This window comes from Salpingoeca rosetta (genome assembly GCF_000188695.1).
Source record: "Salpingoeca rosetta unplaced genomic scaffold supercont1.19, whole genome shotgun sequence".
NCBI classification, from domain to species: domain Eukaryota; class Choanoflagellata; order Craspedida; family Salpingoecidae; genus Salpingoeca; species Salpingoeca rosetta.
The window spans coordinates 304,196-330,422 of NW_004754915.1; the positions used below are offsets into that span (position 1 = coordinate 304,196).

Sequence of the window (26,227 nt, forward strand, 5' to 3'; positions counted from 1 at the left end):
CCACGGCTCGATCGCACTGCATCGATTGCTGCTGTTGTGCTTTGCTGCTGCTTTGGATGCATGCATGCACGCGAGCGCCAACCGAATTCATCAGAAAGATCACACACACGCACGACAACCCACAACGACGACAACGACAAGCGAAACAGAAACAGGTAGGCAGCCAGCCAGCCGCGCTTGCTTGCTCGCTCGCTCACTTCTGTCAGCCAGCCAGCAGTGGGTGAGAGGAGCAACACCACACTTCACCAGCCAGCAACCGCCATCGCTGACCATCCACAGGAGTGAAGCAATTTGCTCATAATTTGTGCTGTGGCAATCGCCTCTCTCACCAGCTCGCATCTGCACACACACACACACACTCTCTCTCTCATTGATGCACACCACGCGCTCACACGCAAGCGTCGTGGTTGGTTGGTTGGGTTTGCGGTTTCCATTTTCATTTGAAAGCCGAGGACCCCCGAGCTCCTGCATTCCTGATCCATTGTTTTGAGGGAGGACGAGGGCAAGGACGAGCACGACTTGTGGCAGCAGCGACAACAGCGCATCCACCCATCCACAACACTGCAGCCACAACACACACACACACACGCACACACAGAGGACACCCACAACAGCGCATCCACAACACACAACACAACACACAAAACACTCACAACACAGCAGCTGCAGCTGCACTTAACACATCCAACCAACAGCACAGCCGCCAGCCACAACCACCAAGCAGCCAGAGAGACAGAGACAGAGACAGAGCATGGCCACCTCCAGGACGGCCAAGACCGTCCTGCTGGCTACCATCCTGCTGACCTGTCTGCTGGCTGGCACGCTGCTGCTGGCGCCACGATCCCACTCGCCATCCTCGCCGCACACGGCCTCCGAAACCGTCGAGCGCGAGCTGCAACCCCCAAGACTATCTATCCAACAGCCAGGCAGCCATGCCCAGGCACAACACCGCTTGACCAACCCTGCATCGAAGCCCGCGCTCACACGTCCACTGCCAACCACAAAGAGAAAACAACAGCAACAGCAACAGCAGCGGCAGCAAGATGTGAAAGCGGATGGCACCACGAAAACAACCACCACAACCACCACAACCCAGCAGCCTGTCGCCGTCAGCGACGTTGTTGCCGATGCTCACAACCGCAATGCCTTCACTGCGGCAAAGGTTCACAACAAGCAACAACAACAACAGCAACAGCAAGCACATGGCGATGATGATGACGACACAAACGCTGCCAAGCTGCTCGCTGCAATTGAGTCCGAGGAAGCGAAGCGCCGTGCTGAAATTCGTCGTTCACACAGCAACGGCAACGCCGCTGTCAGCGCTGTAGACCGCAACAGCAGAGGGGGCAACGGTCCCAACAACGGCAATGCTGCCACGGACAACGATGGCGGCGACGGCGACGACGACGACGACGATGAGGTTGAGGCGCTGCTGTTCGACGACGAGGCGAAGAAGGTCGCCTTCCTCAAGCGGAACAGCGAATCAAACGCATTCCATGACGTGGAGCCCGAGGACGACGATGACCACCAGCAGCAGCAGCAGAGTAAGAAGAAGGGACGCGTGAGGGGAGGCAGTGATGGCAACAACTGGAAAGGCAAGCGCCCACAACCCGGCGAGATGACAGATGATGTGGACATGGCGCCTGAAGGTGACAATGATGGGGAAGACACCAGCAGCGATAAAGACGACAAGCCGCAGCAGGATGGCAGCAGGCACAACAGCCATGCTGCTGGTGACGACTACAGCAACGGCCACGGTGGTGATGGCGATGATGATGGCGACGACGCGTATGACGACGACGACTACGATGATGATGACGATGGCGATGATGACGATGACCTGAGTGAGAGCCAGATGGGCGTGCGCATGCAGGACGACGAGAGCAGCAGCAGTTCCGAAGGCTCGGCTGACAGCGAGAACTACGACCCGCAGGCGGCGCGCAAGCTGGCGCTGGCACGGCTGCGTCGCATTGACAGCGACCCCGCTGTTGTTGCGCTCAAGGCCAAGATGCGTGACATGGCTAGCAGCGAGCTGAGCAGCAATGCGCTGCAGCTCATCTCCATGCTGCGTGATGCCGATGCCAGCCACACCCTGGTCACCATCATCAGCGGTGGCTCCAACTCGTCCAAATCGCGCTCGCCGCTGGACGAGGCGCTTCACATCCAGGTGCACAAGCTGCGCGCCATCAACCGCAACACCATTCTGCGGACGTGGGGTCCGGATGTCCTCTTTGTCACGCACGAGGACGTCGACACAACAAATGTCCTCAAGCTCCCGCCCGCCATCGAGTACTCCGGTGCGTTTGTGTGAATGTGTGTGTGTGCATGTGCGTGTGCGTGTGCGTTTGTGTTGGCGTGTGCGTGTGTGTATAAGCGTGCGTTGATTAACAACCGCTTGGCTTGACACATGTTGAATTGAATCACAGGTCGCAACGGACTACCGCTGAAGGTCCGCGCCATGTGGGACGACATCTACACGGTACATGCAGCGTGCACTGATTGCAAGCTGCGGTGTTGTGTCGACTGTGCATGGCGTTCCGTTGGTGTGCGTGTGCCGTTGTTGAGCAGCAATGTCACACATCCCTCACATTCACACACACACATACACACACATACACACACACATACACACACATACACACACACACATTCACACACACACACGCACGCACGCACACACACACACACACACACACACACACACACACACACGCACGCACACACACACACACACATTGGTCATCTGTGTTTGCTGTGCAGCACAAGATGCACCCGCAATTTGAGTTCTTCCTGAAAGCAGATGACGACACGTTTGTGCACCGCTCGCGACTCAGCAAACTCCTCCACACCCTCAACCCACACGTGAGTACTCTTCTCACCAAACCACACCCTCCGCCACGCACACGCACACGCACACGCACACGCACACGCACACGCACACGCACAAGTTGCAGTCTGTGCAGCAGCGTACGATGATGATGTGGCACGGTTATGGTTCATGTTGTGCCGCGGCTTCGTCGCCCTCTTGTACATCCTCGTTCTCTCCTATTTCTCCGCTCACTGCACCCCCTCATCTTCACGCCTTCAGATCCCCATGATCCTCGGGCGCAAGGCTGGCGGGCCAACGGGCTTCTGGTGTGTTGCGCACGTGTGCACGTGTGTTGTGTGTGTGTGTGCGTGTGTGCGTGTGTGTGTGTGTGCATATGCGCGTGCATCACGGCGATTATTTTGTTTTGTCAGGTTGACTGCGGTCCAGGTGTTTGGCATCACATCACTCCAACAACAGTGTCACCTTCATGCACCTCCATACTGACGTCCCCTATCACACACACACACACACACACACACACACACACACACACACACACACACACACACACACACACACACACACCATGTGCAGCCACGGCGGGGGCGGGTACGTGCTGTCGCGCGGTCTTCTCGACCACATTGGGCCGCACCTCAACGACGTGTGCAGCAACATCGACATGTCCCATCCATGGGAGGACATGTTCATGCGCGAATGTATTGCTCGGTGAGCCCGCGTGCTGCTGCCCGAGTATGTGTCGTCGAGTGTCGTGTGGCAGTGTGTGCACATGTTGCGTGTTGTTGAACTGAGTGTGTTGTGTCTTTTTTGTGTGTGAATTTTGTCTTCCTTCCTTCCTGTCCATCTTGATGGGCAATGAACCACCCACACGCTTGCTTGCACACACACATACACACATACACATACACACACATGCACATACACACACACACAATCTTTTGTGTGCTCAACCACACCCTGACATCCTGTGTGCCGCCATGTGCCACTGTTTGCTCTGCAGCATCATGTCGCTGGGCGGTCGCGGTTGGCAGACGTGCACGTCCCAGGCGTTTATGGGCTTTGACACCCTCTACTACAACACAAAGAACCAAACGCTTAACGAGCAGCGCTTCCAGAATGTATGGTTGCCACTGCTTAGGTTGCATGCTCCTTGAAGCACACATGCACACACGCTCAGTTACATGAATGCCCACGCGCCCTTCACCCCACCTGCTCACACACTTGCACACACACACACACACACACACACACACACACACACACACACACACACTTCTTTGGTGGACGCAGGCGCTGAAGACGGACAAGCCGTGGCTGCAGGGCCTGACGACCTTCCACAGCGTGCACGCACCACTGACCCGCACCCTCAATCGCGCCTTCACCGAACTCGATTCTGATGAGCAGCTCGTCAACGCCGCCGACTACAACATGATCCTCCAGGTGTGCGTGTGTGTGTTATTGTTGGTGGTGGTGGTGGTGTACTGCGTTTTGTGGAGTGTGTGTTGGATCTGTCTGTGCCTCTTGCTTTCTCTCTCTCTCTCTCTGCGCCTCCGTATACCTGACTGTTTCTTGACTGCTCACAGAATGGCCTGCACACTCGTCACCACTGTAACCTCTTCCACTTCCACACCCCGCCCACCCCCCCCCAAAAAAAAAAAAAAAACACGACATTTCACCAGATGTACCGACGTGTGCGGTCGGCTGCGTGGCGATGCGACATGCCCTCCAGCGTCGCAACAGAATCCCGCGCCGCGCTCTGCTCTGCCCCCGCGCTCAGGGTGCGGCTGGAACGCTTTCTCTTCGACGCGGACGTGTGTCTGTCATTGCAGGACTGGAAGGTGGCTGTCTCCTCCACCCCGCGCCTTCCAATCACAGCCAGCGGCGATGATGTGAACGCAGATGGCGGTGCCGCTGGTCACGAATACATGCAAGCAGCCGGCCCTGACGGTCATGACAGCGACAGGAATGGTGATGCTGATGCTGAGGGCGATGACTCTCGCTTGCGCAACGCCGTGTTCACATATGTTGCGTTTGGTCGCAAGGCAACCTCAAAACGCTTCCTCACCGTTCTCATCAAGGTTGGTCGGCAAAAGAAGGAGAAAGACGACAATGATAGTTGCTCTCGCTGCGCTCGCTGCTTGTACTGTTGTTTGCTGTTTTGCGTTTGCTGCTGTGCTTTCGATCTGTTTTGGGATTGCTCCTTAGTTTCTGTCGATGTTGCAAGCATCTCAGCCACCCGTGTGCGCATGCTCACACTGCTCGCCCGCTCCCCGCCATCAGAGTCTGCGCGATACCGGCAGCGATGCGGATGTGATTGTCGCCGTCGCCTCGAGTGACTTTGACCCGGCCCTCGAAAGCACCGCGCAGGAGTTTAAGGTGTGTTTTTACGCTCTTGCCCGTGTGTGTTGTGTGTGTGTCTGTGTCTGTCTGTCTGTCTGTCTGTCTGTCTGTCTGTCTGTCCCCCCACCCACCCCCCGTTTGTCACATGACGACCTACAAACATTCACACACACACACACACACACGCATCTTGTGTTACCAGAACGTGGCTGTGGTGTCATATGATCGCAAGAAGGTGCGCAAGACCCACCGCACGCTTGCGGATGTTCCAGCCAGCTACTCGTCCTGCGTGTGGGCAACGGTGCTCCACCACGTGGAACACAAGTACAACCGCGTGCTCACGGTACGCACGCGCGCCTGTGTGTTGATGAACGATGCTTGGTGGGGTTTCATTTGTTGATGTGGATTGCTGCTGTTTCTGCCTTGTTGTGCTTGGCGCTTGTGCACGTGCATCGGCCATACCCCTCCCCCCCCCCCCCGAGAGCTGGTCTCACGCTTCCTCCCGGCCCACCACTGATTAACACCAACCAACCAACCAACTCATCCCCCAACCCGACGCACTGCCACGCCTGCGATTACGATGACAACAGACGACGATGGACACGTACTTCCAGCGAGATCCGTTTACAGACATTGCTGACCGGGGCGGCGTTGCGCACTTCCTCACCAGCCCCACCATGACCTACCTCTCGCAGGACTATGGTGGGTGGATTGCCGACGCCAACACGCAGGCGCCACACGACTACCTGCGTCCGGAGCAGTGCAGCGAGCCAGACAACTGCCTGGAGCATCGCATCCAGGTCAACCTGGTGGTGATGCTTGGGCAGGCCACCGCCGTCCGCAAAGCACTCACCGCCGTCAACCACCTCGTTGTCAAGGAGCGGTATGTTCGCTGATTGCGCTTTTTTTTTTTGTGTGTGTGTGCGTGTGTTGTGTGGGCGTGGGATGATGGCGTTAGAGCTCTGTGTGTGTATGTCTGTCTGTGCGCATGTGTGCGTGTGCGTGACCTTGTCGTTGTTCGCCCTCTCACATTGTTGTGTTTCGGTTTCGTTGCTTCTTCTTCTCGTCGCTGGGGTGTCCTGTTCTTCTACTTGTTTCTTGCCTCCACCCCTTCCCCCCCCACAGCAACACATACAAGCAGGCGTTTACCGACCACGTGCGCCTGCGGTATGCAGCACGCATGTTCCTCAACGCCACGCTGTACAACGCGTACGACGGGCCTGCCATCTGCCTCGCCTCTTACCGCTGTCTCTTTGAGCACAACATTGAGAACTTTCTTCGCCGCGACCTCAGCGCTCGCGTTCGCTTCGGACCAAGCGGAAGGTGTGTGTGTGTGTGTGTGTGTGTGTGTATGTGTGTGTGTGTGTGCGTGCGTGTGTCTGTGTGTCTGTGTGTGTGTACGCGCGACCACTTGCATGTGAGGGTGCCAAGTTTATGCAAGCGCTCATGCAAGGGCTCGTGTCAGCGTTCGCGGCGATCGAGCCCCCCCCCATCACATGACCTCACAATGCCCCGCTCCCTCCCCTCTTCGTCCCTCTCCTCCTTCTCCCCTCTCTTGTGCAGGTTGATTGTCAACCCGGACGAGCGACCGGTGGTGGTCAACGCACGAGGCGATGTTGCAGCAATTGTGTCTGGGTATGCCGCCGCACAGCAGCACGGCCACCGCAAGTTTGTCGCTGAAGCGAAGCGGCGCGGAGCAACGCAGCGCAAGCGCGAGCAGCGGCGCCGAGACAAGAACGCACCGCACCTCATTGGCTGATGCGTTCGTCAATGTCAGTGTCGCTCGTTGCATATTGTCATACATATCATACACTGTGTAGGAGTTGTTACATTAGGACAGACTTTCGACCTTTCCCTCTCAATCTCTTCTACCTTATTTCCTCCTTCCTCCCTCTCTTCATTACTTTTTTTCCATAGATTGATTGTATAGCTCTCATCTTGCACAGTACACAAGCAGAAGAAGAAGAAGAAGAAGAAGAAGAAGAAGAAGAAGAAGAAGCAGAAGAACAACAACAACAACAACAACAACAACAACAACAACAACAACAACAACAACAACAACAACAACAACAACAACAAGAGGAGCAAGAAGAACAAGAAGGAGAAGTGTAGTATTGAAGTGAAACCACGACCTCGAGGTAAACACGAACCAGGACACACACTGCTGGGGCATTGGCAGGGAGGGGGCGAGACAGAAAATCAGTAAACGGGACCGAGGTGAGCGAGCGACATGTGTTCCTGCATCTCCGCGACTGTTTTCGCACCTTTCCAGCACAGTGGGCAGCGCCACGGGAAGCTGCTGGCGTCCCCATACGCCGGCATTGATGTGTATTCCTCGATCTTGTGGGTGAGGCACATCGTCGCAATCATCTCGATGGCTTCGACGTGTTCCCCGGGGGGGACGACGTCGATGACAAAGATGATGCCGTAAATCGTCTCGTCGTGCGGGGTTTCGCCAGCTGGGAGGAGGTCACTGTGCACACCGCGATAGTAGTGCTTGCATATCGTGAATGGCGAAGCGTGGCCGACGCGGAACAGCCTGTGCGACAGGGGCTGTCCGGCCCTGCAGGCATATGTGACGTAGATCACTGCAAGCAATTGAGGGGGGGAGGAGGGTTGTAAGCGTGAGATTGATGTGCGATGGAGGGAGATGTTAAACAACAGAGTGAACAGCAGCACATCGCATGATCACGCGCCAAGTCGGTACTGGCAGTTTCACAAACACAATGACATCCAGTCAATACCTTGTGGGTTGAGAGCGAGAGAGAAGCGCATGTCCACGTGCAACATAATCCCGTCTTCAGTTTCGGCGCGGTGGAGGAGCTGGTTGAAGATGCCGTATCGCTCTGGACTGTCTGGTGGCAGCCTGCTCACGCCCCTCTCGATAAAGGCACGCAGAGCCACGAGCCCCTCGTCGGTCATCTCGGCGAGTGCGTCCTTGATTGAGGACAGGTTCAGAATCCGCTCGACGTCTTGTCGGCCCGAGGTGAAGTCCGCGTGCTCGGTCACGACGCGCTCGACCTCGGCGATGATCGAGTCCCGTTCAGCTGCATCCAAGGGCGGTGGAGCTTCAGTCAAGGGTGCATCCCATGGCGTTCTTGGCGTTGTCGACATATCGGTGGTGTACAGTGAGGCGTGTGTGTGTGTGTGTGTGTGTGCAGCGAGGCGTGTGTGTGGGTGGGTGTGGGTGCAGTGAGGCGTGTGTGTGTATGTGTGTGTGTGTGTGTGTGTGTGTGTGTGTGTGTGTGTGTGTGTGTGTGTGTGTGTGTGTGTGTGTGTGTGTGTGTGTGTGTGTGTGTGGGTGGGTGGGTGCAGCGAGGCATGTAAAATGAGGCGTGTTTGTGTGTGCAGTGAGGCATGGTGATGTGCCTCGAGGCAATAGACGGGGCAAGCGTCTCGAGGTGGCAAGCAGCAAACGGCTGTCACAAACCTCGGCAAATAGGGGCTTAAAGATGAACGCATAGGCGCTCACTCCCAGAGCGTATTTCCCGCGCAAACCTCATTGGCCGAACAATGAATGGATGAACAACGACAGCGGGCGGGACTGCGATTTGAACACGAACGCAAGCGACTTCGGTCCCGCGCGTGGGAGCGACATGCTGAACGTGGTCACGGGCATCTCACGCGCGCCATCCATTGCCTGCACAAGGCACAGCAGGATACACAAAAACTGAAGACACTGCCAACATCGAGCCTTGGCAGCGATGCAAGCAAAGGCCGGGGCGCGATGCAAAGAGGGACGTGCAAAAGCCAGCGGCGAAGAAATCAATTGTGATGATGGCGGCGAGAGGGGGGGGGGGTAAGTGATGATGACGCCTGGGGGGAGAGCGCTGATGATCACTACGACGATCAACCGCCAGTTCAACTGCCGCAACGCACGTTCTCACAGCGGCAGTCAGGCAGCCACAGAAGCAACAGCAGCCGGTACCGCCTCAGCGCCTCGCTCAGCAAACCACGCCAAACAAGCGTAAGCCCCACAAATGCGGGTGGTGTGGGCAGATGCTCAAAGGCCGCACGCCCCGTGCAAGGGCGGCTTCGAGTGTACGCGATGCGCAAGGCAGTGCACGGCGCCGAACCAGGCACATGGCGTCATTGCCATCACCCCCATCACCTTCCCCTCAAGCGATGAAGAGGACGAGAACGCAACGATTGCTTGACATGCAATTGCGTTCGGGGCGAGCAGCTTTTGTTGCTTCTGCTGTTCTGCGCCGTATGCAAGAAATTCACACAGTGAAGAGAGCAACATCAACAACAACACGACGTTGCTTTGTCTGTCTGTCTGGCGGTGTTGTGGTGATGGCGGCTGCTGGAAGTTCATTTATCATCTCTCTGCCATCGATCAACAGACCAAGCAAGCAACCAAAAGCAACCTACCTTGTGTGACTGGCTAAGCAGCAACGAAGCGTAGACAACCCCGCGCCCCCTTCACTTGCTCCTACAACTACTACGACTACTGCTCCTACATACTACGACGACAACCACCACCACCATGTCCAACCTTCCCGACGACCAGATTCTCAAGCCAACGAAGACGCTCAAGCTTGAGGATGGCTTGACCCTGTACACGTTCTACCTCGAGTGCTTGGCCCACGGCTCGTACATGGTGTGCCACGAAGGCAACTGCTTCATCGTGGACCCGCGCCGCGACATCGGCATCTACTCCAAGTACCTGCAGGACCACAACCTCAAGCTCAAGGGCGTCCTGGAGTCGCACCTGCACGCCGACTTTGTCTCCGGCCACATGGAGCTGCACAAGCGCTACGGCGCAACCATCTTCATCGGCGAGGACGCCGGCGCCCAGTTCCCGCACTACCCCTGCGGGGACGGCGAGATGTTGCTGCTCTCCAGCAAGTACGCCATCCGCGCCATGCCCACCCCCGGCCACACCCCGGGCTGCGTCACCTGGGTTGTTGTTGAGCGTGCCACAGACAAGGCCGTCATGGCCTTCACCGGCGACACCCTCTTCGTTGGCGGCTGCGGGCGCCCGGACCTCGTCGGCGCCCTCAACCCGGACCTCACCCCAGAGGTGCTCTCCAAGATGATGTTCAAGTCCCTGCGCGAGAAGATCCTCTCCCTGCCGGACGAGTGCCTCGTCTTCCCCGCCCACGGACCCGGCTCGCCCTGCGGCAAGGGCATCAGCGCAGATCTCTCCTCCACCATCGGCAAGGAAAAGGAGACCAACCCTGCCCTGCAGATTGACGACGAGCAGAAGTTCATCGAGTTCAACACCGCTGGCCTCGACACCGCGCCGCAGTACTTCCCCAGCGCCGTCATGGCCAACCTCAAGGGCGCTGACGACCTTGACAGGGAGGTGGAGAATGTGACATCACTGTCCATCTCCGAGTTCAAGGCCGCCATGGGTGACGACGTCGTCATCCTCGACACGCGCAACGCCGGGCCTTTTGCCGCCGGCCACATCAAGGGTGCTCTCAACATCCCGCTCGGCCTCGGCGGCGGCGTGCACCTGGAGTATGAGGACGGCAACTTTGCCATCTGGGTGGGCACGCTCATCGCGCCCAAGGCAAAGGTGCTCATCATTGCCGAGGAAGGCAAGGGCAAGGAGGCCATTGAGCGACTGGGCCGCATCGGCTATGCCCAGCAGATCATCGGCAACCTCAAGTCTGGCATGGAGACCTGGATTGAGGCCGGCGAGCCCGTGGACAAGTTTGACAAGATCACAGTGGTAAGCAGAGATAGACGGCGTGTGCGTGTGTGTATGTGTGTGCGTGTGCATGTGTGTACATGCATGTGAGAGGGTGTGTGCATGTGCGTGCATGTGTGCATGCGTGTGCATGTGCGTGCATGCATGCAAACATATGCTTGCGAACATGTCGTTGTGTGCATGAACTTGATTTCTTGTTGGTTGCCTATGTTGGCTGGCTTGTACATCTTCTTCTCTGCTTTCATTTGTTTCCCCTGACACTAACACCATCATCCCCTCCCCTCTTCCCTGCCCTCCTCCTCCATCACAACCACGTTACCATCATCATCATCATCATCATCATCATCATCGTCATCATCATCGTCATCATCATCAGGAGAGCGCCGACACCATCCGCCAGCTCCAGGCCAAGGGCTATGTCATTGTGGACACGCGCACATCTGGCGAGTACTCGTGCGTCGTTCGCGGCCACGTCAAGGGATCCATCAACCTGCCCCTCGCAGAGGTGTGTTTGTGCGTATGTGTGTGTGTATGTATGTGTGTGTCTGGTGCATGCACGCATGTATATGTGTGTGTGTACTTGCACGTTTGCCCCTCTCTTCTTTGCTTCGCATTGCTCTCGTGCACGCTCATCCTCACACGATTCCCCCTCCACCAAACCATCAATCCCCACAGCTCCCCCAGTCGTGCTCTGCACTGGACCGCGACAAGAAGTATGTCGTGTACTGCCTTGGCGGATTCCGCAGCGCCATTGCCGTGTCGCTGCTGCGCCAAAAGGGCTTTGATGCCGTCGACTTTGTTGGCGGTTACGACCGCGGCATCCTGGCAAAGGGGTGCGAGATGACCACTGCACAGCCCGACGTGTGCGACAAGGCCAAGGCTGCAGCTGAGGAGGCAAGCAAGCCCACCACCGTCTCCATCTAACACCGCCACTGCTCCCTGATGATGATGATTGTGGGACGATATGATGTGCGACTGCCGTTGCCGTTGTTGTTGTTGTTGTTGTTATCGTTGTGGTGGTGAAGGTGGTGGTGTGCTTCTTTGAAAACCCTGGCTAGTTGCTGATGTACAGATTTGACCAATGGGTGTGTGTGTGTGTGTGTGTGTTTGCGTTTCATTGCTTTGCCCTTCCTCTATATTTTCTGGCTGATACTGATTCTTATCTTACATGATGCGACACGTCTCACCTCCGGGGACTGTGTGTGTGAGCGTGTGTTCTGGTTCTTTGTGTTCTTTCCTCATGCGTCATGTTCAACTTCGCGTATTTCGCATCAATCAATCAACCAATCAAAGTAAAGAGCCCAAAGGAAAGAAGGTCAGTAAACGAGGAGCATGCATGCAGTTGGGGATGGTGGCGCTGTCACGAAAGAAGACGAGCAACGGACACATGAGAACAGTGAACGCAAATGAAGACGCGCGTACATGTGGGAGAACAGGGGCTTAGGCACAGAAATGCGCGTGTGAGTGTGTGTTGGCAGCGTGAAGCACACGAAGCGGCAAGCAACTCAAACGGCGTGCGTGGAGCAAACGCCGTTGCACGCAACGAAGAATACATAATGAAGCAGTGTGAAGCGCACAAAGGAGATGGTAGTAGGTTGGTCGCGTGCAAGGCAAATACAGACGATTAACTGAAAACACAAACAAGGCTTGTCGTGCAACAACCAGCGCAAGGAAACACGAAACAAGTGGGATGGACGCTATGCAGAGCAAAACACCGCAGCATGAAACCTGCGCTGTTATGCCGAGGTGGAAGATGAGCTGGTGTGTGCTTGTGATGTCATGGCATGACGCTCAAACAAGGCGAATATGTCAGCAAAGGACGGGCGCGCCGTTGGCTGTGCACTGACACACCGGTCATACAGGTCCTTGTACCAGTCGGCTGCGCGCGGGCATTGTGGGTGTACATCATGTGCGTGTGAGTGTGTGTGTGTGTGTTTGGAGAGGAAACAAGGTGAGTTGACAAAAGGTGGTGACGGGCGAGGACTGGCAGGGTTGAGTTGCAGTCATCAGGGCAGGTGGCAGTTTGGCCACTGTGCAAACACACACACACACACACACACACACACACACACACACACACACACACACACACACACACACACACACACACACACACACACACACACACACACACCACACCACACCACACCAGACACCACAGGGTCAGCAAATCCTACCAAGGTTGTCCTCATGTTCAGCAAAGCTGAGACGGGCGCCGCCCTGCAAGAGGTCAAGAACAGCGCGGCCGGGTGGGCCACCACGGTTTGGCTGCTCCTGCTCCAGCAAGTCTGGCCGCTTCTGCGTGTGTATCTCCCACAGCACAACGCCAAAGCTGAACACATCTGCCTTGAATGCGTCGTAAGGGCCCCGCAACAGCGCCTCCGGTGCCATGTACAGGGGTGTGCCCACACCAGCCGTCATGCTCATCTCCAGTGATGTGCGGGTGAGTGCGTTGAGCTCATCTTGGGCACCGCCAACGCTGCCGCTGGCAACGCCCGCACGAGCATGGGGCGACGCGTTCTTGGCGAAACAAGCGCGAATGGAACCAAAGTCCGTAATCTTCGCACGCAGCGTCTGGGACACCAGCACATTGCCGGTCTTCAGGTCTCTGCGGGTGGAAGGGGAGAGAGAAGGTGGGTGTGATGAGATATGGCTGTCAAGCACACGATGGACACTGTCACTGCTTACACACACACACACACACACACACACACACACACACACACACACACACACACACACACACACACACACACACCTACCTGTGGGCGAGATCGAGGGAGTGGATGTACTTCATGCCGCAGGCAATGTCGCGAGCAAGGCGCAACTTGAGCTCAGCAACGGTGTTCACCTTCCTCTGCCGCTGCTTCTTCGTGTGCCGCAGGGACCCGAGACGGCTCTCCGTCATGCGCGTGTGCTCGTTCACATGTATTGCCCCAATCTCATCCGTGTTGTTGGTCACCATATAGAAGGACGGGTCCTGTGATGATGACGCAGAGTCGGCCGATGAACCGGGCATGTCAACGACAAACAGGCTCGCACTCTCCTCATCATTGCCATCACCACCGCCACTGCTGATCACGCTGTGCCGCCGCCGCTGCTGCTGCTGCTGTTGTTGTTTGTCGTCGGACACCTCCTGCAGCTGCAGCAGGGGCAGCATGTCCTTCATCAGGAGACCGCGCAGTGAGCCGAGCGCAACCAGCTCAAGCACAAGGAAGGGGCACCCGCTCGGCGTCTGCCCGGCGCCAAAGAACCGCACCACGTGTGCGTGGCGCGTCTTCTGCAGAAACTCCACCTCCTTCTGAAACTCGACGACCGTTCCCTCGTCCAGCACCATCAGGCCTTGCTTCAGCACCTTCACCGCCACCGTCAGCGAGTCCCAGCGCACCTTCCACACCTCCCCGTACGTGCCGAGCGAATTGGCGTCGATGCGGCTGATAAAGTCGAGGTCGCCAAAGTCAATCTCCCATGCCTGCTTCAGCGCCATCACCTCCTTGTCCTTCTCCGAGATGAGCTGCTGGTTGAGCTCGTCCTTCGCCCGCCACTGCCGCCGCTCCGCCCGGTGCCGCTTGTACCGCTGGTACAGCAGCTGCCCAACCCCAAGCATCAGCCCAAAGAACACGCCCGCAACTGCAATGCCGGCCACAGCCGCCGGGGGCAGGCCCTGCGGGCGACACTCCCCGCGCCGCGACACAAACTGCGCAGAGCACGAGCACGTGTACCTGTACGCAAGCTCGGCAGTGAGCGGCGTCTGGAGCTGGTTGGCCAGGCGCACGCGTGCCGTCTCCAGCACGACGCGGCAGCTGACGGGGGTCTGGTCCAGGTTGAACACGGGCGGGTTTGGGCGCGCCAGGACAGGGGCAGCAAGGTCGGCGGTGCGGTATGCCTGCGTGCTCAGCACCACCTGCTCCGACAGGGCGCGGTTGAGCGAGTTGAAGTCGCGCAGCCAGCCGTTGTGGGAGAGGTCGAGGATGGAGACGGACTGCAGGCAGCGGCTGGCGAGCATGGGCACAGCATCTCGTGTGCGGAACTGCGTGCTGAGCAGGCCGCGTGCAAAGAGCATGCTCCTGCCCAGCGTCACGCACAGCTCTGGCAGCGGTGGCACGCTCGTCTGGCTGATGTCCAGCGTGTTGGCAAAGCTCACGCTGAGGTTGGTGAGCAGGTTCGCGCCAAGGAGGTCGAGGTGGCCCACGGCGCCCTGGCTGATGACGGTGGTGAGGTGCGGGTTGCGGGGCAGGAATACCGTCTGGAAGCGGTGGTCGCTACACAGCTCAATGGTGGTGTACCTGGAGGCGACGATGGCAAACTCGCGCACGCGCACGCCGAGGTTGGAGCAGATGACCGGCAGCGGGAGCACGTGCTCATCCAGGTGCAGGCTGCCAATGTACAGCTCGCGCAGGTACAGCATGCCCTTGCCAAAGAAGCCTGGCGCGTCGTCAACAAGCCGCAGGAAGCGGATGTCGAGGGACTGCAGCTGCGAGAAGGACGATGGGTCGGCGTCCTCAAAGCTGAGCGTCGTCACGTCGTTGTCGCGCTCGAGACGGGACATGTCCAGGCGCTTCAGCTTCCGCAGCACCGCAAACTCGCGGAAGCGGATGTGCGGGATGCTGTGGCGGCCGATGCGGAAGGCAACCAGCTGGGGGTGGTTGCGGAGCACCGGCATTTGGCGCAGCAACATGTTGCCCGAGAGCTGGAGGGCCGTGAGTGCAGGCAGGTCAAAGTCAAACGAGCTAAACGCGTTATCGTCGAGCTGCAGGAAGGTGAGGTTGCGCAGCGTCACGGCCGTGTCGCCGGGCAGGGAGAAGAGCCTGTTCTTGGCCAGGCCGAGGCGCTCCAGGCTCGCGGATGCGGGGAAAAGGTTGGTGGGCAGGCAGGAGAGCCTGTTTCTGCTGAGACCGAGCTGGTGCAGGGCAGACACGTCTGAGAAGAGGCCCGATGGCAGGCAGGACAGGCGGTTGCGGTCGAGTGCCAACGTGGTCAACTGAGTGGCGCGGTTGAATATACCCGGTGGCAATGTGCCGAGCTCGTTGCCTGCAAGGAGCAGAATCCGCAGGGATGTTGTTGCACTGAACGTGTCGGCGTGCAGCACGCGCAGTCGTAGCTCGCTCAGGTCAAGGAAGCACAGACGGGACAGGGATTGGAGGGCCCCCTTCTCCAGGAATACATGATCGCCGACAGCCGCGTGTGAAGGGTCTGGTGGCGTGCATGCAGGCATTGCACTGCAGGAGCGGCCGTCCGCCTCCTCAGGGGAGACGTGGCGCGGGTCGTTCTGGTCACTGTTGTCATCACCGGCACCATCAAGAAGCGTGTGGCCGTAGCGGTTGTTTCTGGCGATGCGCAGATGCCGCAGCTCGTGCAGGTCAGCAAAGAGGCTGCTGGAGATGGAGGTGAGGGCGTTGAAGCGGAGGTCGAGAACAAGGAGGCGGGACAGGCTCTCAAAGGCATGGTCTTCGAGGTGGGTGATGATGTTGTTGCGTAGGCGCAGGAACTGCAGCGAGGGCACGTGGGCCAGGGTGTTATCGCCGAGCTCGCTGATGCGGTTGGAGTTGAGGCTGATGGACTTGAGGGCGGTGAGGCCCATGAAGATGGTGGTGGGCACGCGCGTGAGGACGTTGTTGGAGAGGTCGAGCGAGGTGAGGTTGTAGGCAAACGGGAGGCGCTTCTCCTTGACCTTGGTCAGCTGGTACAGCTCGTTGCCGGCGAGGATGAGGTGCCGCAGGTCGGGCACGTCGAGGAACAAGGAGAGATCGAGCGTGCCGCTGACGAGGCCCGTTGCGTTGAGGCGGACGACGTGTGGCCAGCGAATTTCCAGCAGCCACTCCAAGTCTCGCAGGTGCACCGTCCCGTAGAGCACAAGCTCCTTGAGGTTGGCGAGGGCACTCAGGTTCCTTGCCTGCCCGCGTACCACCATCTCCGCAAGCTCCTCCACAACCGGATAATGGCTCGGGACCGGGTTGAACTTGATGCCCATGGAAGTGTCGTCCTGTGCCACTGCGGCGCTGTCCAGCAGGTGTTGGGCAGTGGCGCAGCTGCCCTGCACCAGATCCGAGAACAGGCACTCGCCAAAGTTCTTCAGGGGTGGAGGCGGTAGGGGCGCGGTGACGGAGCATGTGCCGTCGTTAAACGTGGGCGCGGCAGTTTCCTGCAGCTCTTGCGCATCCCTGCGCACGCGCTGCCGGTGCCGGCGTTTGTCGTCGTGATCGCGATCCTGGTTGGGGTGCAATGGGGTGGGTATGGTTTGAGCAGAGCCGGTGTTGTGCGTGCCCAACGGCTGCTCCGTGGATGTGTCTGATCCTGATTGTGATGGTTCCACACAGTGTGCGTTGTAGAGGTTCAAGAGGGCGTTGTTGTTGTTGTTGTTGTTGTTGTTGTTGTTGTTGTTGTTGTTGTTGTCGGTATGCGTGAGTGCGAGTCGCGCCTCTTCGCACACGCGACTGCCGTCGCCCATTTTGTTTGGGGCAATCACTTCGACGACATTGTTCGAGGAGTCGCGCACAGCGTGCACAACTGCTCCGTCGTATTGCTGCGCCAACAACAACAACAGCGTCGTCGCCAGCAGCACCAGCACCGGCGCAAACGCCATGACGCTTTTGCTGTGCGTGGTGCTTGATGTTGGTGGGTGAGATGGATGTGTGCGCGTCGTCTTCTGCGTTTTGCTTCTACCCATCGAAAATTGGTATAAATCATACACAAAAAGTCAAGGCAGTGATTGTGCTTGTTGTTGTTGTTGTTGTTGGTGTTGTTGTTGGCGTTGTTGTTGTTGTTGTGTGTGCATGTGTGTGTGTGTGTGTGTATGTGTGCATGACTCCTTTCCTTCACGATGGAACTCCTTTGCTTTCCTTTCTTCCCTTTCCACTCAGCCCGCTTTCTGTTACTCCCCATTGCAGCAGTCACCGTGGTGTCTGCAGTTATGTATTTAATGTATGTAAAAGTAGAGAGGCACAAGGGGGCAAAAGGTGGCGCATGGCGCCAGGCATGGGAGCAAAATAAACAGGCATAACATATCGTCAACTGGCACGTCCTCAAGTAGACGCACAACCAAGAACAAGAACAACAAGAACAACACGTGTTTCAAGACGTGGCAAGGCAGGGGGGGGGGGGATGAGAGAGGTCCCCCCCCCCAAAGTAAGCAACAACAAGCAACAAATGTGAGGAGCAAAAGAACGTACCCATCAATGTCACACACTGTAACCTGCGGTGCAGTGCTGTCGCCACAGCGCCAATGAGCAGCACATGGGGCCTTTAAAGAAGTAAGAAGGGGGGGGGGGGAGGAGGCAATACAAATAATAGGGGAAAAAGGAACAACAGGGCAAAGTAGGTGTACACGTGTAGTTAGGACGCAGTGTGCCTCCTTCTCATAGTATGCAGAACTTATCGAACATAAAAAAAAACGCAGAACGGTATCGTAGTAAGCAAACAAGCTTTTGCTGGCATCCAAGCCACAGCAACAAGTGAGCGAGAAATCCAATTATGTGGGTAGGAGCGAATACAGTATCTGGGCGTCGCCTCTCGCTCGCTCCGCTAACAAGAGGAAACCAACCTCAAAGAACAACACACACACACACACACACACACACACACACACACACACACACACACACACACACACACACACACACACCTCCCGCCCTTTGTGTGTTCAGTCCTCATCCGAGGGCTGCGGGGAGGTGATGCCGGAGGTGGGCAGCTGCAGCGGCGTCACCGGCTCCCGCAACAGCTGCCGCGGGCTGTGCACCACTGCATTGCCATCTCCTTGCTGCTGCGGCTGTACATGGTGGTGGTGCACGTGGGGCGGTGGGGAGCTGGTGCCGGCGCTCTGCACGCGGACCGCAGGCGTGGGTGCGCTCGACTCTGGGAGGCGGAGGGTGCCGTCCGGGTTCATGTACGCCTCAACGGCTGGTGCACCAGACTGCACAAGCTGCCGCCGCTTCATCGCAATCACATCTTCCTCCTCCTCCTCCTCTTTCACTTCTTCGCCCTGCGTACCCTGCGTGCCCTGCTGGGCGTGCGAGGCGCCGTCCTGCAAGCCGTCCTCATCTCCACCATCAGCGTCGTCTCCATCACTGTACAAATCGTCACGCGGATGCGACGCTTCGCTGCTGCCGTTGCCGCTGTTGTGACGGTGCACACGGGAGCGCGGTGGGGACGGCGGTGCGTTCCGCAGGCCAGACGTGTTGGGCGAGCCCTCCATCTGGTGCTGTGGGTGCTGCTGCGGCGACTGGTGTGGCGATGCGTGCTGGGATGCGTGCTGGGATGCGTGCGAAGAGCCCGGTACCGGCATTGCTTGCTGCTGCTGCTGCTGCTGCTGCTGCTGCTGCTGCTGCTGCTGCTGCTGATGGTGGTGCTGCTGCTGGTGGTGCTGGGTCGGGTGCTGGTATTGGTGATCCATGCTCGAGTGGCGAGACATGTCATGCGACGCGTCATGCGACGCGTGCGCAGACATGTTCGTCGGCTGCTGGTATTGAAATGGCTGGTACGATTGCTGGTACTGCTGCTGCTGCTGTTGCTGGTGGTGGTGGGGCGATGCGGGCTGCATGACAGGGGAGGGTGGCTGTGGAATGACAACACCAGTGCCAGTGCCACCGCTGCCTGTGGAGCCGAGCGACGACACCGATGCGCCGTGAGCAGCGTACGCATACGACGGGTGCGGTGGCTGTGCCGGCGGCATGGCATAGTGTTGTTGCTGATGCTGCAGCTGTTGCTGATGCTGCTGATGGTGGTTGTGGTAGGCCACCAGCGCCTGTGTTTGCTGGTGAGCAGACATTGCAGACGCGGTGAGCGATGCGTTGCTGGTGACAACCGCGGGCAGCGGCGTGTGCAGCGTAATCTGCTGCGGATACATGGGCTGTGGCTGTGGTTGCAGCTGCTGCGGGTACTTGTGTTGCTGGTGGTGCGGTGGGTACGGCTGTTGTTGTTGTGGGTACTGGTGGCTAGGCATGCTTGCTGTGCTCGCTGCGCTGGTTGAGAACGACGCCCGCAGCGAGGGCGGGGACATGTGGGGCGGCGGCACGGGATACTGCGCGTGCATGTGCGGGGAGGCGCCGAGCGAGGGCGGGTTGCTGGAGCCCGAGGACGCGTACACGTGCGGCATGGACGGGGGCGACACAGACATCATGTGCGCGGCAGGCACGGGCGACTGGGACGAGTACCCGTGCATCATCCCGACCGTGTGTGGGGAATGCGAGTGGGGGTGTGACCCCTGCGAGTGCGGGGAGTGGGACGGTGACGTCATCATCACGTGCGCGTGCGGGGAGGGCGACTGATGTTGCGTATAATGGCCATGCTGCTGCTGCTGCTGCTGCTGTTGTTGTTGTTGTGGCTGAATCACTTGCATTGGGGGCAGCCAGGGCGACCCTGGCGGCTGCTGCTGCCGCTGCTGCTGCTGCTGCGCTGTGGGGACACCGCCCTCCGTCAGCGAGCCGGCCGATGACATGGTGGCGTGCATGGGCGCCTGTGATTGTGCCTGTGATGTGGGGTCGCGTGTGCGGTGCGATGCCGGCAGCTGCTGCTGCGGCGGAGGGAGCGGGTCGCCGTCAAACTCGCGCGTGGCCTCACGCATCTCGGCCTCGAGCGTGTCCTGGGACTTGGCCATAACCTCCTCGTGGTGCTGCTGCTGCGCCGCTTCCTCCTCCTCCAGCTGGGCCGCGGCAGACACGCGCTGAAGGTGCATTCCCACGCGCTCAATCACACCATTCAGCACAGAGGTCTCCTAAACGAATGTTTGAGAGTGAAAGAGAAAAATGGTGGTGGTGGTGGCATGAGGGAGGAGCGCGTGGAACAAAACACTGGAACCATCCAGTGAAACGAGACAGATACACACAACCAAACAATCCAAAACACCCACATACCCACATACCCACATACCCACATACCCACACACACACCCACACACCTACACACACACACACGCACACACACACACACCCACACACCCACACCCACACCCACACTCACACGCACACAAACAAACACACACACACACACACACACACAAACAAACACATCAAGTACACACCTGGGTGGTGTCCATTTCTGAATGGATGAGGTGCAGCAGGCCCGCGGCATCGCGCACGAGCTGGCGGGCCTCCTCGGCGGTCTGGGCGTTGGCGGCGTCAATCAGCCGCTGCCGCGCCACGTCGTACACCAGCCACTGCCACCCGTAGGAATTGCGCCACGCTCGGTAGTGCCGCTGCTTGGCAAGGAGCAGCAGCTGTTTGTAGCGCTGGCCGCTCGCAAGCATGGTGACCGACGCGTGCTGGAGGACGGGGGCGACATACGGGTGGTGCATGCACGTCTCAAACGTCTCCGTCAGCGTGCGCAGCCGGGTCAGCGCCTCCATGCTCTGCAGGTACACGGCCTGGTACACGTGCATGGCCACCACGTGCGACGCCGGCGGCTGGAACACGTCAATGTCCTCCACGCTCACGCTCAGATCCACGCTGCCCTCCTTGCCAAACATCCTGTCCAGGGCCTCGCGCTTGGCTGCGCTGAGCCGGCTGCCGCTGCCGCTGCGGCCGCGGTTCCTGCCACCGCCACCGCCCACATTGCTTGGAATGGCTCTGCCGCTCGCCGTGTTCTGGCCGCTGCCGCTGTTGGTGTGGTGACTGCTGCTGCTGTTGGTGTTGTTGAAACTGGTTGCAGATGCTCCTGGCGTGCCTCGTGCTGCGGGTGTTGTCTTCGAGGACAGCGCAGTGGTTGCAGCCGTGCTTCCTGCGTTGGCGTTGGCGTTGAAGCGCGGTGATGACGGCCGTGACAGCACCGATGCCGCCGCCTCCGCCTCTGCCTCCACCCATGCTGCACGCGCCTCCTCGCGCAGGTCCTGCGATGGCGGCAGCAGCACTAGCCACTGCCAAACCGCACGCTCGCCCGCTGCCTGCACCGAGCTTCCGCCATCTCCCTGCTGCGGCTGCTGCTGATGTTGATGCTGCTGTTGCCATCGCATCTGCTCCTGCTCCACGCGCTGCTGCAGCTGCTGGTCGCGCTGGTGCCGCTGGTGCCGCTGCTCGTCGGTGAGGGTGGGCACCGCGGGGCGGCCGTCGCTTCCCTTGGGCAAGTTGCGTGGTGGCAGGTTGCGGACCGCAGCCTTGGACAGCGCAGGGTCCGACAGCGTGGTCACGGCCAGCACGCCCTTCTTGAACTCGTCACAGCACAGGTTGTCGGCAATCTCAATGGCCACGCGCAGCGGGTGCACCGTGTCGTCAAAGGCCCGCATGAAGCCGTGCACTGTCTCCATCGTCAGCGTCTCTGCAGCCTTGCGCTGCTTCGGCTCCAGCAGGCTGTAGTCTCCGCGCTGCCACGCCTCAAGCGCAATCATTGCGGGCGAGCGCATGTCGACGTTGACCCTGTTGTCAGGTGTGCCCGGCGCCGGCGTACCAATCGCCGCGGTGATGGCGTTGGCGGCCTTGCTCAGCGGGGAGGACGACGTGACGTGCTTGGCCGAGGTCTGCTGCGGCTCGTCGTCTGGCTGCGGTGTCCACAGCCTGGAGACAATCCTCTTCATGCCGCCCAGCAGGATGCCCACAGCACCGCCGCTGCCACGACCGGCATCTGCAGCACCGTGGCGGACGCGAGCGACGCGGCGCTCCAGCTGCTGCGCGCCGTCGTCCAGGATGGCCTGCGTCACGTCCCGCTGGTCCACAATCACCAGCGAGTCTGCAGAGGCCACGGGGAAGTCATACTTGTTCTGCTGCCACGGCGAATCGTGCAGCCGCCTGTCAAAGTAGTCGTCGTCATCGTCATCGGCATCGTTGTCGTCATCATCATGGCGGCGACCTTCTGCATCATGTTCATCATCCTCTTCGTCTCCATGGGCAGCATCAGCATGGGCGCGTGGCGGCGCTTGCTTCGCGCTTGCCGCCGCATCTTTGGCTGCTGTCGTGGCGGTGGGCTTGGGAGACGTGGCACCCTTGCTGTGACGGCGAGCCTGACCAGGCAGCGTACTGGTGCGTGTGGTGGCACCTGCGAGGCCGCGTGCTTGGTCCTCTTCCCTGTCGCGCTGGAGGTCTGCCTCCTCCGTCAGCTGCACGTGCCGTCTGGCGCGCTGCCGCTCCTCTTCGTCAAACAGGCGCACGTCAAGCACCTCGGGCCAGCCCTCGCACGCGGCGCGGTTGGTGAAGGGGTGGAAGAGGACGGTGACGTAGTCCAGGCGGCGGGTTGCGTCGCCCTGCAGCAGGCCGACAAGGAGATCAAAGAGGAGGCCCTTGGCAATGCTGGGGCGGGGCACGCCGCGGTCATGCAGCCGGTCGTGCAGTTTCTTCAGCTCGTCAATCGTGCTCGCACAAAACGGCATCTTGCCCTCGCTGCACATGTACAGAATCACGCCCTGTGAAGCCAATCACGGGCGGGGGCGGGGTGGGTGGGGCGATTGGTTGGTGAGGTCAGTGGTGCGAACATGTGAAGAGAACACATGGGGATTAGAACATGTGTCGCGTGTGTGGTGTTGCGTGTTGGTTTTGTGAACCAGTTCGAGACACGCCACTGACATGGTGGTGGTGATGTGACGCAGGGCAAGGAGGAAAGGGGTGCGACGCAGGGGAGCACACGCGCAGAACAATGGGTAGGGGTGGCATAAAACAAGACACAAGACAGCAACGGCACGACGTACGAGGCTGAAGAGATCCGCCTTGTAATCGTACTTCTGGTGACGCAGCACTTCGGGCGCCTGCCAGGGTGTATTGTACGTGTGTGGGGGGGGGGAGGTGCAATGTGAGTTGAGGGGCTGTGAGCGAGGTGCAATGTGAGTTGAGGGGCTGTGAGCGAGGTGCAGGCGAAGCAACAACGGCGAAACGACAACGTTGTAACAGGAAATACCAACACCAACACGAGATGCAGACACACACTCCCCGCAACAGCGCACAGCGCTGCGTGGCGCACCATGTATGAGGGCGAGCCGCAGAAGGTGTTGGTCATGTGCGAGTCGTTCAGCTCGCGAGCAAAGCCAAAGTCGGCAATCTTCAGGATGCCCTCCGTCGTCAACAGCACATTCTGCACGCAGGCCAGTGTGTGTGTGTGTGTGTGTGTGTGTGTGTGTGTGTGTGTGTGTGTGTGTGTGTGTGTGTGTGTGTGTGTGTGTGTGTGAGAGCAACGCAAGAGAACCACAAGTGCAACACATGTACAAGACACGTACAAGAAAGCAACATTCACGCCACAAGCACGAGCAACCCCCCCCCCGCGCGCAATACACACGTGCGTGCCAGCCAGTACCTGTGTCTTGAGGTCCCTGTGGATGATGCGTTTGGAGTGGAGAAACTCCAGGGCGTCGCGGAGCTGGATGGCGGTCTTGCGGACCTGAATTGGCGTCAGGCGGCCGTTCTTCTCGCCCACGAGCTCCGGGAAGCGCACGGGCTTGCTCAGGCTCGTCGGGCCAAGGTAGTCGTGCAGCGTTTGCCAGCACAGCTGATGGTGGGCAGTTGTTGTTGTGGTGGTTGTGGTGGTCAACGAGAGTAGAGGGGTGACGATAAGTGAGTGAATGCGGCACAGCAAGAGAAAGCATGCGTTGGCAGTGCCAGGAACAAAGCACAAGCGCATGCAGGCACATGCAGGCGCATGCAGGATGAGCCCGTTGTTGCACGCAACACGCAGCGTGGACGCATAACACACCTCCAGAGCGAGACAGCGCTCGGTGCGGGTGGAAAACGTGTCGTAGAGCATGACAATGTGTTCGTGCTGCAGGCGCTTCATGACAGCCACCTCCCGTTCCAGCGATACGCGGGCGTGTCCTTTCAGCCGCCGCGTCTTCACCACTTTGACGGCAATTTTCAGGCCCTGAACAGTGTGAACACGAGTGAGTGAGTGTGTGTGTGTGTGTGTGTGTGTGTGTGTGTGTGCGAGTATGTGTGTGTGTGTGTGTGACAGCAGCCCCAGATGCCGGTTTGTCGAAACACTGCAAAACGTGGTCACTGTTGCACAACGTCGAGCCGGGCACAGCAGCAGTCAAAACCCCAAGCCAAAACCGACGATACAACATCAAATGCCGGCGCGTCACTGCAATGCACAGCGAATGCACAACACGTACATCCTCGCGTTGGCCGCGGAAGACGGTGGCAAAGGCGCCATTTCCCAAGTTGTTCTTGGTGCGACGGAAGGTGTATTGCCCATACGTCTCGACGCGCGAATCGCTCGGGTCGAACATCACACTCAGCTCAGCTCACTCAGCTCACCCACGACGACAGCGTCTGTCGTCTTCCGAGTGCAGTGGCGGCTGTGTTTGCTGATGTGGTAAAAGGAGCGAGGACGAGAGAGAGAGAGAGAAGACAAAGGAAAGAAGGGAGAGAGAGAGAGTGTGTGTGTGTGTGTGATAGTTACTGCCAATTCCTGCTGAATGAAACCAAACAAATGAGAAAGAAAGAGAGAGTTATGATGTTCAATTACACGCAGAATCGTTGTTGTTACACGTGAGCGTTGCATCCTTGTAACTTGTATGTACAACAGGCCGTCAGCAAAATGGCACAACAAGAAGCAGGGCTCCAATCATTCGCGCGCATGCAGCACAAATGCAACGGTGCACACCACATGTGTGCGTTTCGAGTGCCACGTCAGCCCTCATCATGTCGTCAACCCTCATCACGCCAGCTCCCATCATCACATCATATGGCATCAGAAAGGTGCACGGTCGACAACCAACCAACCAACCAACCAACCTTGAGAGCCAGGAGCGGAGTGTGCACGGCTGGAAAGACTGAAAGCAAGGGTGGAAGGGCTGCTCGCTGGTGATTTTGTCGGCCAGTGAATCTGTCGAACGGAGGAGAGTAGGCAGTGGGAAGAAATAAATAAATAACCAAACAGTGAGCCGCGTTGGATGGCCAGTGCGTTTTGTCGACCAATGCCAACAATAAAGATGCTGTGTTGGCAAACTGGAATGACACAAATCCACAAGCAGCAGCTGCGACGCCAGAAGAACAAAAACAAACAAACAGAAGAACAAACACACACACAGAGCAGACGGAACACAGGCATGTCTGTTCGAGTGCTTGATGTGTGAACACTGTGCGCAAATTGCTATTTTGGGACGAGCTGTGACTGGGTCGAAAAGCAAATTGTGGCAAAACGCGCCGTGGCGGCCTGTACCTCCAGGGCGATGGGCAGGAAGTGTGGGTGGGCGGCTCTGTTCACAGGCCGGGACAAGGTTCAATTAAGCCGGGGTTGCGGTGGCGTTGATGTGGGGTTGTTGTGGCTTGTTTTGTTTTGTTTGTAATGTTTTGGCTGTGAACGACGAGCTGAAGAAAATGAACCGAGAGAGTGGGTATTTGTGAGTACATGTATACTTGTGTGTGTGTGTGTGTGTGTGTGTGTGTGTGTGTGTGTGTGTGTGTGTGTGTGTGTGTGTGTGTGTGTGTGTGTGTGTGTGTGTGTGTGTGTGTGTGTGTGTGTGTGTGTGTGTGTGTGTGTGTGTGTGTGTG

The 26,227-nt window shown here is 58.4% G+C and overlaps 6 protein-coding genes across 6 annotated transcripts; 3 read left to right on the forward strand and 3 right to left on the reverse strand.

Moving 5' to 3' along the window:
• Window positions 1-170: 170 nt before the first annotated feature.
• PTSG_07817 (uncharacterized protein) lies at window positions 171-7,058 on the forward strand. The gene is made up of 13 exons (XM_004991564.1): window positions 171-2,297; window positions 2,427-2,479; window positions 2,761-2,862; window positions 3,089-3,135; window positions 3,404-3,535; window positions 3,828-3,945; window positions 4,118-4,267; window positions 4,507-4,905; window positions 5,108-5,203; window positions 5,370-5,510; window positions 5,758-6,050; window positions 6,293-6,490; window positions 6,731-7,058. Exons 1-13 carry the CDS (start codon window positions 752-754, stop codon window positions 6,924-6,926), a joined length of 3,471 nt encoding a protein of 1,156 aa, XP_004991621.1. The 5' UTR covers window positions 171-751; the 3' UTR covers window positions 6,927-7,058.
• Window positions 7,059-7,366: 308 nt separating this feature from the next.
• Window positions 7,367-8,281, reverse strand: PTSG_07818 (uncharacterized protein; the record flags this gene model as incomplete). The annotated part of the gene is made up of 2 exons (XM_004991565.1): window positions 7,367-7,755; window positions 7,912-8,281. 2 exons carry the CDS (start codon window positions 8,279-8,281, stop codon window positions 7,367-7,369), a joined length of 759 nt encoding a protein of 252 aa, XP_004991622.1.
• A 407-nt stretch (window positions 8,282-8,688) lies between these two features.
• On the forward strand, window positions 8,689-9,324 carry PTSG_07819 (uncharacterized protein; the record flags this gene model as incomplete). The annotated part of the gene is made up of 3 exons (XM_004991566.1): window positions 8,689-8,775; window positions 9,057-9,134; window positions 9,196-9,324. 3 exons carry the CDS (start codon window positions 8,689-8,691, stop codon window positions 9,322-9,324), a joined length of 294 nt encoding a protein of 97 aa, XP_004991623.1.
• A 109-nt stretch (window positions 9,325-9,433) lies between these two features.
• Window positions 9,434-12,165, forward strand: PTSG_07820 (beta-lactamase domain-containing protein). Its single transcript, XM_004991567.1, has 3 exons — window positions 9,434-10,850; window positions 11,206-11,334; window positions 11,505-12,165. Exons 1-3 carry the CDS (start codon window positions 9,657-9,659, stop codon window positions 11,751-11,753), a joined length of 1,572 nt encoding a protein of 523 aa, XP_004991624.1. The 5' UTR covers window positions 9,434-9,656; the 3' UTR covers window positions 11,754-12,165.
• Window positions 12,046-17,412, reverse strand: PTSG_07821 (serine/threonine protein kinase; the record flags this gene model as incomplete). The annotated part of the gene is made up of 3 exons (XM_004991568.1): window positions 12,046-12,708; window positions 13,007-13,437; window positions 13,592-17,412. The coding sequence occupies 3 exons, from the start codon at window positions 17,410-17,412 to the stop codon at window positions 12,566-12,568; spliced, it is 4,395 nt and encodes a 1,464-aa protein (XP_004991625.1). The 3' UTR covers window positions 12,046-12,565.
• Window positions 17,413-18,468: 1,056 nt separating this feature from the next.
• On the reverse strand, window positions 18,469-25,018 carry PTSG_07822 (ULK protein kinase; the record flags this gene model as incomplete). The annotated part of the gene is made up of 7 exons (XM_004991569.1): window positions 24,844-25,018; window positions 24,429-24,593; window positions 24,033-24,224; window positions 23,703-23,813; window positions 23,434-23,547; window positions 20,845-23,151; window positions 18,469-20,538 (listed from the first exon to the last, which is right to left on the reverse strand). The coding sequence occupies exons 1-7, from the start codon at window positions 24,958-24,960 to the stop codon at window positions 18,469-18,471; spliced, it is 5,076 nt and encodes a 1,691-aa protein (XP_004991626.1). The 5' UTR covers window positions 24,961-25,018.
• Window positions 25,019-26,227: the final 1,209 nt, after the last annotated feature.